The sequence below is a fragment of the Lytechinus variegatus genome, chromosome 18 (genome assembly GCF_018143015.1).
Source record: "Lytechinus variegatus isolate NC3 chromosome 18, Lvar_3.0, whole genome shotgun sequence".
In the NCBI taxonomy this organism is placed as follows: Eukaryota; Metazoa; Echinodermata; class Echinoidea; order Temnopleuroida; family Toxopneustidae; genus Lytechinus; species Lytechinus variegatus.
Genome location: NC_054757.1, coordinates 4,387,417 through 4,401,527, shown reverse-complemented (window position 1 = coordinate 4,401,527; position 14,111 = coordinate 4,387,417). Strand labels below are relative to the sequence as shown.

The 14,111-nt window shown below is 37.1% G+C and overlaps 1 protein-coding gene across 2 annotated transcripts; it reads right to left on the bottom strand.

The window, feature by feature from the left end:
- Window positions 1-5,474: 5,474 nt before the first annotated feature.
- Window positions 5,475-13,758, bottom strand: LOC121432063 (cytochrome c oxidase assembly protein COX18, mitochondrial-like). 2 transcript variants are annotated; one of them, XM_041629893.1, is made up of 5 exons: window positions 13,704-13,758; window positions 11,493-12,199; window positions 10,708-10,858; window positions 9,112-9,344; window positions 5,475-7,236 (listed from the first exon to the last, which is right to left on the bottom strand). In XM_041629893.1, the coding sequence occupies exons 2-5, from the start codon at window positions 12,168-12,170 to the stop codon at window positions 6,985-6,987; spliced, it is 1,314 nt and encodes a 437-aa protein (XP_041485827.1). In that variant the 5' UTR covers window positions 12,171-12,199; window positions 13,704-13,758; the 3' UTR covers window positions 5,475-6,984. The 2 variants fall into 2 exon arrangements, with proteins under 2 accessions (XP_041485827.1, XP_041485828.1); XM_041629894.1 differs by having other exon boundaries at window positions 13,711-13,735.
- Window positions 13,759-14,111: the final 353 nt, after the last annotated feature.

Genomic DNA, 14,111 nt, shown 5'->3' with positions numbered 1-14,111 from the left:
ATAACGATGCAAAATTAGATCAGTTGCCTTTCTAAACAAAAAAGTACAAAGATCTCGACCCTCATATTCGAGCTATATAGTCTCTTTCAACACCAAGCCTGCATCCTATTCTTAGTCATTCATGCATCGTCTTCTCATCTCGAACTTTGATCTCTAATCATCGCCAAAATCAAACCAAATCATATTAAATGGCCCGCATTTAAGCTGATAACTTTTATTTCAGAATATGTGATAGTGGTGAAAATTTCGTTCTATGATATAGAGTTAATTGTATCCATATCATGTCTTGGTGTTCCGCAGGCGTCAGTATTTGGTCCAATTGTCTTTAGTTCAGTGGCCTCGTCACATGCTGTTACCTGATATTTGTTTTCGTTTCAAAGTGGACAGGAAAACAAATTCAATATTATTAAAGAATTTAAACAAACTACTAAACTTAAAATTAGCGTGAGAATTAACAGTTAATATGCGAATTTAGAAAAAAGGAGATAAGTGAAAAAAGCGGTTTGATGCTATCTTCCGTATTTATACTGTGTAAAAATCTATCACAAAACAAAAGATTTTCATTTTGGAAAGATCACATTTTTACTCTCCCGCTTTGTTCGCTCGAGACTTTCAAGATTTTTTGTCACACATACACAAACACCCTCACACATACACACACCATGTTGTGCCCCCTCATTTTCTTCTTCTTATTATTTGATTTTTTTTTTTTTTTTTTTGGGGGGGGGGGTTCATTGTGCTACTTTAATCGCTCAATCATACATCAATCCTCCATTAAACTCCATTAAACCATGCCAAAACTATTGCCTTTTCATAGATGCCTTGAAAAGGGGGATTATGGAGCTCTGACTTCCATTCCTCGGATAGTAACATCATTTTCCTTCCTCCCCGATATCCTACTATAAAACCTGAAATCGCTTCCTTGGCGTTTGTAAGAAAATGATGACTTCCAGACGTGATAGTTGCACGTCACAATACAAACAAGAAAATTTATTTATATGCAAAGATTTCTAATTAATTTGTGAGTGCATAATGTAAACATAAAGCGACAGGAAAAAGACTATGGGAAGGGGTGGGATAAGATTTATAAAAAAAATGATATTAGATGGAAGATATGGGGAATATATACATATATATATATATATATATATATATATATATATACACACGATATACACCCTTTTTCCATATACACCTTTTTTCCATCTTGTTCCATAGATGCCTTGAAAACGAGGATTCCGGAGCTCATCATCAATGTTAAAGGTTAAGACTAACAAACAACGACTTCCACTCCTCGGAGTGTAATATTCGTCTTCCTTCCTCCTCGATTTCCTCTTTAACCCTCTAATCCTTTCCGTTTATAATAAGAAACTGATTACATCCAGACGTGATAGTTTGCACGTCACAATAACAAGAAAATTTATTCATATGCAAAGGTTTCTATCTAATTTGTGAGTGCATAATGTAATCACAAAGCGACAGGTTAAGGACTATGGGAGGTGGATAAGATAAAGAATTGGATATTAGATGGAAGATATATGGGAAAATACAATTATATACGAAATATACCTCATTTTTTCAGACTTGCATTATAAACCATATCAAAACTATAATTTTTTCCATAGATGCCTTGAAAAAACACATTCAGGAGCTCAACTTAAGTATTAAGGATAACAAACAATGACTACTACTAGCATAGGCGGCGGAAGCGGGGGGGGGGGGGACAGGGGGACGTGTCCCCCCTAAATTTGAGGAGGGGGGGACGGTCCCCCCCTAAATTTGTAGTTGATGACCTTTTTTTTTTTTTTTTTTTTTTTTTTGCTTGTCAATTTATTTTCCTACGTCCCCCCTTAAAATTTTTGGGTTGAAAACCTTTTTTTTTTTTTTTACTTGTCAAAATTTTTTGGGTTGTCCCCTCCTAAAATTTGTGGCTTCCGCCGCCAATGACTACTAGTACTCCTCGGAGTGTAATATTCACCTTCCTTTCTCCTCGATTTCCTTTTAACCCTCTAATCTTTTCCGTTTAACGTTGATAAGATTTTGATGACTTCCAGACGTGATAGTTTGCACGTCACAATAGCAACAAGAAAATATGAAATCATAATGCCAAGGTTTGTAAATGTATAAAATAAACGCCGACAGGCAGGTAATTACGATTATGTGAAGGGGGATAAAGATAAAGAATTGGACATTAGATGGAAAGACAAAAAACGAGGTCTACCTACTTTTCTTTACATTTTTAGACTTGCAAAAACTTACACATTAAACTATGTAAATATATATTTTTTTAAAGCCTTGAAAAACATTTGGAGCTCATCGGTGATATTAAGGGTAAGGGTTAACAAAAAAGATATTTCCATTCCTCGGAGTGTAATATTCGTCTTCCTTCCTCCTCCCCTTGAATCTTTTCCGCTTGACGTTTGTAAGAAACTCGTGATGGCCTCCAGACGTGATAGTTTGCACGTCACAATAGCAACAAGAAAATTTGTATGCAAAAGTTTCTTACTAATTTGTGAGTGCATAATGTAAACACAAAGCGACAGGCAAAGGACCATGGAAAGGGGTGGGATAAGATAAAGAATTGGATAGGCCTATTAGATGGAAGATATATGGGTAAAATACGACAATTATATACGATGTATACCAAATTTCCATTACGTTTTTCAAAGGCTCGCAATAGACTTGCATTATAAACCACATCAAAACTATTATTATTTCAAAGATGCCTTGAAAAAACATTCTGGATCTCATCGGTGATGTTAAGGATTAGGGATAACAAATAATGATTTCCACCCCTCGGGGTGTAATATTCCTCTTCCTTCCTTCTCGATTTCCTACTATAAAACCTGTAATCTCTTCCGTTTGACATTTATAAGAAACTGATGACTTCCAGATGTGATAGCTGCACGTCACAATAGCAACAATTAAGACAATATAAATGTTCGATGCCAAGGTTTATAATTACTCTGTATAGGCGCACGAATTAAACATAGACCGGTAAATGATTATTGGAAGAGGATAAGATTTAAGTATTAGACATTAGATGGAAGATATATGGGGAAATTATGACAATCAGATATAATATCTACCTAATTTTCTTTACTTTTTTCAAAGAAGAATTGTAATACGTGGCCTTTTTTTCATTTTAAATTTGTGTATTTCTATATCTCTAAATTCCATCTTCATTCGCAAATGCATTTCCTAATTCTCCTTCAACCTTCACGCATTTGAACGTCTCTCATTTTCACCAGATTTTCTCTTCTTTCACTTCCCCCACTCTCTCCCTCACACACACACACCCACACATACACTCTCTGTATTCCTGTGCCTTAACTTAATTAGACCATGGTCTAGCTCTGTGCTAAAATCAATGGGAACTAGTGAATGCCAACATTTTGATTAGACAGTATGTATCTTAATGTCGTTTCATCGTCCGTCCTTTTATTATGAAGAAAATTATAGTTATTATATTCCCGAGCAGTTCTGAACGACTTCAATTTAAAATAGCCGATAAATTGAGCCTGGAATGGTAGTGATTAGTGTAACATGGGGTTCGCCATAGTTACACAATTTATGACCTGGGCCCTGTTTCATAAAACTTGTTCTAATAACAAATTTGCAATTACAGTTACAAGCTACTGAAATCCTTCAATCTGATTGGCTGAGAGGAATTTTGTCATAGAAATTGTGCATTTGTTATTATAACAAGTTTTTATGAAACAGGACCCAGAGTTTAAAGGACAAGTCCACCCTAAGAAAGAGTTGATGTGAATAAAAAGAGAAAAATCAAGCAAGCATAACAGTGAAAATTTCATCAAAATCGGATGTAAAAGAAAGTTTTGAAAATTTTATGTTTTGCATGATTTTACAAAACAGTTACATGCACATCCTGGTCGGTATGTAAAAGAGGGGACCGATGACATCACCAACTCACCATTTCTTTTGTATTTTATTATATGAATTATTTTCATTTTTCTCCTCTTGGTCATGTGATTAAAGTGTTATTCCTTCCTGAACATGTGGAATTAACATTGTTTATCATTTTGTGGTTAAGTCAAGTTGGTCAATATTTCATATCTGTAAAAAATGACATATCTTATGCAAATAATAAAAAAAAGAAGAAGAAATAGTGAGTGAGGGGCATCATCAACTACCTCATTTGCGTATGAATTGAGTTATGCATATAACTGTTTTGTGAAAAATAAGCGAAATTATAAAATGTCATGTCTTTCTATTTCACATCTGATTTTGATGAAATTTTCAGAGTTATGCTTTTCTGATTTTTCTCTTTTGAATTAAAAAACAAAATTCTGGGGTGGACTTGTCCTTTAAATAACATAACAGTTCAGAAAAAGGTCCTCTGAGTTTGTCTCACACAGTCATTCTCTCTCATGCCCCCCTCTCTCTAATCCTCCCTTCCCTCCCCTTCTCTCTCTAATCCTCTCTCTCTCCTCCCTCCATCTCCCTCCCTCTAATCCTCCCTCTCACTCCTTCCCTCCCCTCCCTCCCTCTCTAATCCTCCCTCCCTAAAACTCTCTCCCTCCCTCTCCCGAAATTACAATTAAATTTCTGCAATACATGCTCCATTGACCTTAATTGAACTTTTAAATTACATTTTTTCCTCTATCAAAATGTTTTGAAAGGTGTAGCACAAGCCCTGTAAAATCAAAATCAAAAGGTCACAGCAGTTTTCATACATGTACCAATGTTAATTATTCAACCACATTCCACTTCCTTTACACAACAGAAAGTAATGGGAGTAACGTTTACAGTTGAAAGTTTTTTATTTTCTATCAGGGCCATCAATATATGCTAGGGAACATTGAAAGTTAGATGAAACCTAAATAGATCTTTGTCATTTGATTGGTTGTTTGATATGGATCATTCAGCCCATTTTACAATGACGCCATCAACCGTGCAATTTTGGGTCCATACATTTTTGTCCATTGCACGCGCGCACCGAGACTGCAGACCACACCTGCAGGCACCAAAAGTAAAACCATACCACCCGTGTTTGCGCGCATGTCGTATGTACGCGATAATCAATAGACCGAGCTCACACTACATGAGCATAGTTTGAATCGAAATTCATAAATTTCATATAAAAAAGAATCTATTTTAAGATGTCATATAAACCATGTTCTGTTCATTCGTGCAATGCACAGAATACTTCCTTCGGTGAAAGATGAAATGAAAGATCCATTCAACAAGGATCATTTCATCTTTCGTTGTGGCCCAGTGGATTAGTCTTGGGACTCTGAAACAGAGGGCCATGGGTTCGAATCCCAACTATGGTGTAATTTCCTTCAGCAAGAAATTGATCCACAATGTGCTGCACTCAACCCAGGTGAGGTAAATGGGTACCTGGCAGGAATTTATTCCTTGAAACGCAGTGCGCGTAACAGCTGCACTGCTAAAGCCAGGGTAATTATGCTGCATATAAACTGTAAAGTGCTTAGAGACTTCTGACAAAGTATTAAGCACTATATAAGCAAGTATAATTATTATAAAGTATTTGTGCATTGCACGAATGAAAAGAACATTCATCATTTGTATATTGAGATTGATCTTTTGCTGACAGCTGTGCAAGGGAGTGTTATCCTGTAAATGTACCAATAATGCACATTTTAGCTAGAATTTCAAAGTCATTTTGAAGTCACAGTTCTAATGTGACCAGATGATTTATATTCCCTATTTATTGAAACTAATGTCTCATCAACGCATCTATGTCTACTTAACAAAGATTGCACAAAAAGGACCTTGCACAGTTATGGGGGGGGGGGATATAATTGCCCTGTTAGGCTACCCAGACCCCTCCCTCGCCCCTTTCACCCTATTAACATGAAAGTCACTTTCACATGTTATTAATTGATTTACCAGGGCTGTTTTACTCATCAGAAGAAGTCTAGTTTCAATTCCTACCACATTAAACATTCCTAGTTCAATATCAACCTCAGCTATTCATTTCTGACCAAAATACACTTTGACCCGTGATGTGTAAACTGATAAACATTATATCTATTAATAACTGATTGCTTTCAATTTGAAAACATTTCTTGGTAAATAAAAAACAAAAGATGCATATCTCTGACAATAATGCTTTTAAAAGTCCCCATGATTTTCCTGAAAGGCAGCGCAATACATCCTGATATTAAATATGGCTTTCTAATTTAATTACTGGCCAGTAGAGGTGCACTTCTTTCATTTTCACGGTAAAACTTGGGGAAGGATTTAGTTGAAACCACAAGTATTTTACAAAGTATACTTACCTGCATACCAGGAATATGAAAGTACATTTTAGTGAATCTTTCATAAATATTGTCTCTGTATAATGGCTTAAAAATGAGTAATTTCAGGATCACTTTGATGTGGTGTAGTAGTTCTGACTCTCGCCTTGAAAAGAGAGGGTCGTGTGTTCGAATCCCACTGCGGTCTAGGTTCCTTTGGCAAGGCGTTAATCCACACTTTGCCACTCTCAACCCAGGTGCTAAATGGGTACCCGGTAGGATGCGGAAGCCTATGTCGTATGCCTATAGCAATTGAGTCTTGGAACTCTTGTTGGAATGCTCCCCAGGGAGTGGAGAAGGTGCATATTGTATGCGGGCATGCAAGGATCCGATGACCGGGGTAATAATATGCTGTAAAGCGCTTTGGGCCATTATGGGAAAAGCTCTATATAAAAAATAGCTATTATTATTATTATAATATCCACATGATAATAACAGTAACTCTTTTCTATCAAGGATAGCCACTGTAGCTATAAACTGTTCTTCAGGCAGGCCCAGCATAACATAACATGATATCATTACCCTTCTGGCCTTCTCCATTCTCATATGTCAAATGCCTGACAAGAAGGCAAAAGGTCCCCTTTTTGAAGTCTTTGGTATGACTTGGCCAGGGAGCAAACCCATGACTTCCCGTTCATGAGACGGGCGCTCTACCACTGAGCCACCATGCCCGGTAATGTTCACCATGACAACTTCATCATAACTTTGTCTTCTTTGATTGCACCTTCTCTCCGTCCTGTATTTCCTCCAAAAGCTCATCCTTTTTGCCCTTCCCTCTTTCCTTTGATAGGTACCTCACCAGAAACTCATCTCTCATGTCCTTGAAGGGAGTGTCGGTGTCACTCTGTGAAGAGCGCATCCCCAGAGCGCGTCTGGCCGATGGAATCTTCAGCAGGATGTTCTGTCCCAGGCCGTAGAATGCCGATACTGACCAGTAGAGGGCCATTGCCTACAGATGAATAAGAAAATAAAACATTTTTGTGTCAAAAGAAGGGCTAGGAAACAATCTAAAGGCAGACTGACCATCGTTGGAATTTTGATCACATTGGGTCTAGAGCCAAGTCCAGCACAAATTCAGTTAATTTTGGAAAAACTGAAAGTTCATAATCCCCTTTTGTCTCTTATACCCTTTTCATAAACCTATCCTCCAATTAGCCGCCTAAGAGTAATGCGGATAATTCAATAAAAATTGCGTTCATAAACTCTGAAAATAAGCTGCATTATTTTTACGAGCGCCCGTCCTGAAAAAGGCGGATAATCGCCATGACAACTGGACACGCCCCCTCCGATGCAGTTGTGTTGGAAAAGGGTGACCTTGTGACCGCACCATGGCAATTATCCGCATTATTTGGAAATGCGTTCATAAACTCAAAATCTTATCCCGATGCCGCTATTATGCGGATAATAGCAGCATCAGAGTAATAGGGATAACTCTTGTCCTCCTCCAATTTTACGACCAAATTATGCTGCTGTTAGCCGCCTAATTCATTTTAATTGGGTTTATGAAAGGGGTATTAAAGTCTGATAAAAATATCCATATAGAAGACCATTGCAATGAGACCAAGAACAATACATAAACTTTATTTTGTAAGAAGACAGATAGCAATTATTGACTAAATTTTATTGCATTTTTGTTCACTTTGTATAGATACCATACTTTATAATCAAAGGAAGTGAAAATCTTTGAGGTTGATTAGTTTTCGTCATAAAAATTCATGAAAATAATGCACCTTGCATTTACAATTAGCATTCATTTCACAGAATTTACCCACGTCTTCCAGGAAAGATTGCATGTACAGTTTTAAAAGGCGAACACATACAGTCCCAAGGTGATCTAAAACAATAAGTCCAACCTAGTTCCAGAATGGCCATTACAATGTGATTGCCCTCATTAGTTCTAGACGTCTCTCAACTCGTTTCCTTAAGGGAAGTTTCTGTGTTTCCTGAATGCATTTCAAATCAAATATAATCACTTTTCAAGACGGCTGAAGAAGTTACGCTTGACAGGTGAGCAAGTCAGGGCCATTTTATTCATATCTGCTTTATATTACTACCCCATAGGCATTCTTGATTCATTCAAACATAAAGTTCTATCAAAATATAATCCCCCCGACCACTTCCCACACATATGTTTTATCAATGAATAAAGGAGTTCTAGTTTTTACTGTACATCCATATTTTTCCTTGATAAAATTTATGATCTATTAATATCAATTTTTTTAAATTTTAGTATACATTGCCAAGTAAGTCAATATTTTGCATTATAATTTTATTTTCATGTATGATATTGATGTTCCTTGTCACGATTATCCTTTGATATTGCAGGAAATATCTGGGAAGTCTGACTTTCTAAGGTCAGACATTTCGGTTGAAAACACTGCCATGTAATCTGTCTGTTACTTCTTTTGACTTGTCTGTGATCCTGTTTGCATTTTTACACTTAAATGTCTTATTTTATGATGCCTACAATGATAAGAATATTACAATTGAAATTGTTTTTAACTGAAAAATTTGTCTCATTTTTTAAAATAATGCAGAGCTACCAAGTCTCACGCATTATGCGTGAGACTCAAGCATTTTGGACTCTTGTTCATCCCCTCAAATCTTTGTCTCACGCAACTATCACAGCCTATCCCCATATACATTGTACACAATGTCTGTGATCTCACTCAGATTCACAGAAAATCTCACGCATAGCTGGACTTTGAACTTGGCATCTCTGATAATGGTGTTAAAGGTCAAGTCCAACCCAGAAAATGTTGATTTGATTCAATAGAGAAAAATCAACTTTTCAATGGGGCGGACTTGTCCTTTGATAACTCACAGAAGGCATGTAGGCAGCAATGGGGATCATCGCCACGGAAACCGTCCTGAGGGTGTTGTTCACATATCGCTGAACTCTCGTGACTCTGCCCCTATGCAGGGCATGCATCTCGATGTTACTAAGATTGAGTAAACCCACGAGGACTGGCAAGATAAAGGTCGGGTCTGGTGCGACGAGACTAGGGAACCAAAGAACCCCTCCTGTTGCTAGGTCAGGCACTATGCTTGTTGGGTCTGAAAGACAGAAATAAAGATTGACATTGTAATGATTAGGGCTGAGTCAAACCTAATGATGATAGAGCCCTCTCACAGTGGCTTCTGTACAAAACTAAAAAAATTTAAAGGAGTTAGGATTCTTCCTGTCTCCTCCCAACGGACTTCACTACTCTTTTACACTTAAGATATTATCACAGTGCTTTTACAGATTTACATCCAAGTAGGATGCAAGAGTTATTGTATGTTTGACTTCGCCAGCACCTTTACGAGGCTGCGATGAATGCAAGGAATGATCCCCAGGGAGTGGAAATTGTGCACTTTTCGTGCGGGACTGAAATGAATCCAATGACCGGGGTAATAATATGCTGTAAAAGGCTTTGAGCCGTTCTGGGAAAAGCGCTATATATAAAAATTGGCTATTATTGTTGTCATTATCATTATTATTATTTTTACTCCAGTAATTGGATTCAATCAGTCATTCCTGCACACAATGTAAACACACCCTACACTCCCTAGTAAGTATTCCAGTCAGTCATCACGTGAGGCACTCATGATGCTGGGCAATCTACAATACTTTCACAGGTACCAGTTTAGCACCTGGTTTAAGAGTGGAAAAGTGTATATTCGAACCTTTAACAGGGTGACAGTTATTTTTGGAAAAGAGTTCGTTGGACTATCGTCTAACTTGTCAAAATCTACAATTAGAAAGAAAAGTTGGACCTCTAGGAAGAACAAAGCCATTATATCAATGGCTCTGAAGAGAGTGATTCATTCGTGCTTATATATTTAATCTTAATATTTTGTACAATGTATTTTGTTTTCATTTTATGGTAAATTGCCAATTCGTCCGCTGCCAACTCGTCCACTCACCACATGGTCTACCTTCATTTAGTCTAATGCCATTCCGTCCATCAACATTTCGTCTAATAACCATTTGGTCCAATCATCACTTTGTATAATCACCATTTTGTCTATTACCATTTTGTCTAATAACCAGTTGGTCTAATATCCATTTTCTTTTCACTCATTTTGCACAATTAATGCTTTAGTTTAATTAGACCAAATGGTATATGGACTAAATGGCTCTTGGACCAACTGGTTATTAGACTGAATGGCATTGGACTAAATGAAATAGAACATGTGATGAGTGGATGAACTGATGGTAGACCAAATGATAGTAGACAAGTTGGTAACTGGACGAATCAGCATTAGACGAATTAGATATAAACCATTTTTATATGTTAAATAAAACCAAACCAAACCCCTTGCCAGAGAACAGTTCGCGGTGGGATTCAAACAGATGACCCTCTTATTAGAAGGCGAAAGTCAGAACCACTACACCACGGTGCTTCCACCAATACAAAACAGCCAGAGGACTTACCAACATACATCCTTTCCGACAAGGCCCCTGTCATGTTGCGTAGAGCTAAGGAGAGGAAGATCCACATGGGGAGCTGGACCAAGAACAGTATGGAACCTTTAGCAGGGTGACAGTTGTCCCTGACATAGAGCTCTTTGGAGTATCGTCTGACCTGTAGAAATTAACAATCAGACAAAGTAGTCAATAGCAAAATACAATACAATCCCAGGAAACTTTTAAATGTTAAATGATACTTTCTCACTTTACATCTGATTTCGGATTAGAATTTTCAGCAATATGCTTGTTTGATTTTTCAAATCAAGTAATGTCTCAAGGCACCCAACACTGAGAGATTGAAGTTGGGCAATGAGATCAGCTAATCAAAAAATTTTCAGCTCCTTTTCAGTGTCTTGCCGAGTCTGCTGCCAAGACACAAGACATTTCCTTCGAGACAGAGACTAAGATGAGATGAGAAATAAAATCATTGTTTTGAAACAAAGTCTTATCTCAAGACACCAGATATAAAGGTATGCTACTATTAACTAAAGCTTACTTGCATCATTTCCTTGGTGAATAAGAAAATAAAATGTGAATTTGAGAGGTGTAATTGAAATGGTACGTGTGGCACAAAGTGACTTGGAATGCCTTTAAGTGATTGAACATGTATGCATAAAGACATCAGGAGTTAGATCTTTCAATTAACAATTTAAGGACTTATTATAGTTGTGAGATGATATACCCAAAGTATATATATTCATAAGCTAGTTTTCATTCCTTCAAAACCATTATAAGTTAAAGAGACTCACTAGTCCTACAAAGGCACGTTGAGCCCTCTTCTCAGACCACTTCTCGTTTTTTGCCCTGGCCGAAAGTCTGTCTACAAAAGCCCTCTTTGCCAGAGCAATAACCTCTGGCTGTAGGTTCTCAACCCTTACGCGGATGTTCTGGGAGTAGATTGCGAGAGGAAGGGTCAAAGAAAAGCGCAGCGCAAATGTTGTGACGACGATAGTGGCCCACCAAGATAAACCAGTTAATGAGTGGACGTACTGGAAGACACCCTCTGCAAAATGGACGGGTTGGGAGTTCAGCAGTGCCTCATAGGCAGTTGTGGGCTCGGTTGACGAGTGACGAACCTGCTGCCTTGTTGAAGCAACACCCGAAGGTTGCAAAAACGTTGCTGAAGATCCAGGCGAAGACGAGTAGGAAGAGAACTGAACCGCTTGTAAATGATTTAGATGCTGATTGAACGGTTGATTTGTCTTTATCCCGGTTGCTAGTTCATTGTTTCTTGATACATTCCTTTGAGAGTTCAGAGATGACGATGATGAATGAACATGGATGTGCAGAGATTGACCTCTCGGATTACAATATGGCAACGATACATGAAGGTGATGGGAACAGCTGGTCCTGGGCTTGAAGACAACCCTGTGAAACCCTCGCTGGAAACAAGTCAGAGAAGATGGTCTAAATACAGGATGATACATGTTTCTTCCATTCAAGATTTCAGTCTAGTCTGTATAGATTTGGGGTAAAATCAAGAGACTGATCAAATTACATATATGTTTATAATTTTATGGAGACAACAGAAAGAATGAGCAACTTAACTTATTGTAATAATCCTTACACCTAATTATCTTACCAAGAACATGTGCAAAGATGTGACTACATCAGTACATGTAGATCTATGGTATTGTGCTGTTGTATTTTAATGTATTGAAATATTATTAGCAATTACTTTACACTCATTCAATGAACAAGGTTATAATATAACCTTGTTCTCAGTTATATCTCCATGTGTGGCAAAATAAGGGTGGCCATGTTTGGCTTATTTTCTCTTTTTCTTTGGGGCAAATGCTTCATTTTTTTACACTGACAGTTTACAACTTGGCTCATACAACTTGGCTCTTATTTAAATTTGATTCTTTAAATCATTTTTTTCTTAATTAAAAATATGAGATCAAAAAATGAAAATTATCTTGCCATTTTACTTTCCACCAATAGAGGGCGTACACAAATATATGCCCAAAATTCAAGTTTTTGAGTGCTCTGGTGAATGAAAAATTATTCCCAAGTTACTAATGAAAAATAAATTGCAACTGGTTGGAAATTATCAATTTTGGGAAAAAAGTGACATTTTGGATGATTTTTTAAAGTGTGTGCTCTGTACAACATTGGCATACCATAGTCCTGCCTCTAGATTCCCCACAGGCAGGGTGGTAGAAGTGAACAGGTGATTGAATGAGTGAGCCAGGCCACTCATTCAATGAACAAGGTTATAATGAGCCAGGCCAAGGACTCAAGGAGACATGCATTAAAGGGGAAGTTCACCCTGACAAAAAGTTTATTGTAAAAATAGCAGAAAAAATAATAAAAAATATTGCCGAAGGTTTGAGAAAAATTCATCAAATAATTAAAAAGTTATTAGAATTTCAATGATTTGATTTGTGACGTCATATGCGAGCAGCGTTCCTACATAGCGAATGGTAAAAAATCAATGAAATGTCATTTTCTCAGAAAATTGAAAATGGTTTTCACTGTAACTTTTGTATATCAATAGACAAATCATTTCACACCCGATCATGAAAAGAAAACAAAATTAAGTCATCAGGAACCATACAAAATTTGAAATTCATACATTTTATATTACATAACACATGGGGCAGCTGCTCGTTTATGACGTCACAAATCCAAAACTTTGAACTCTAATAACTTGCTTACTCTTTAACGGATTTTCTTCAAACCTTCACCGATATTTTTTACTATTTTTTCTGCTATTTTTACAACAAAGTTTTCTTCAGGGTGAACTTCCCCTTTAATAGTTACGGTACCGTACATTAGAAGAAATATGTGGGACTTATATTTTCCCGCAAAGATTAAGATACTACTGCCAGCGACGTCCTTGGTTAATTTATTAGTTCCAATGCACATTATAATAACTAATTTGTATGATTACAAGTTTACTTATATTTAATAGAAATATGCAAAGAATATTGGCATAAATTGTTACAAAATATTACCTTTCACCTCTTTTTCGCCACGAGCAGCCGCTTGCTACAGTAAAGAGGAGTAATCAAATTCTAAAAGAAAAAAAATCAATTTCCCGATGAGTTAGGGAATAGCCTAAGCTACCTGTTATTTAGTGACTTTAGTTTACTTTTGTAGAGCCTGTATATATACGCATACTTAGTCGCTAAAATAAAAGTGCAAAAAAAGGTTACGTTCCACAATGAGTATACTTTTTCATCTTTCATAAAGAGATTCGGTCGTCATAACCCATGCGCGGATCCATAGGGGGGGCCGAGGGGGCCTTGGCCCCCCCCCCTTCGGCTAAAAAAAGAAAGAGGGAAAGAAATAGAAAAAGAGGGGAAGAGGGAAAAGAAAAAAAAAGGAAGAAGGAAGAAAAAAAGAGAGGAAAAGGGGAAAGA

Bases quoted from the DNA above. Each gene is read 5' to 3' on its own strand.
- LOC121432063 (XM_041629893.1), bottom strand. From the start codon at position 12,170: ATGTATCATCCTGTATTTAGACCATCTTCTCTGACTTGTTTCCAGCGA. The intron at 10,859-11,492 runs GTGAGTCTCTTT...TAATTTCTACAG, and splicing joins AACGTGCCTTTGTAGGACTA to GTCAGACGATACTCCAAAGA. The intron at 7,237-9,111 runs GTGAGTTATCAA...ATTCATCTGTAG, and splicing joins TTGCTGCCTACATGCCTTCT to GCAATGGCCCTCTACTGGTC.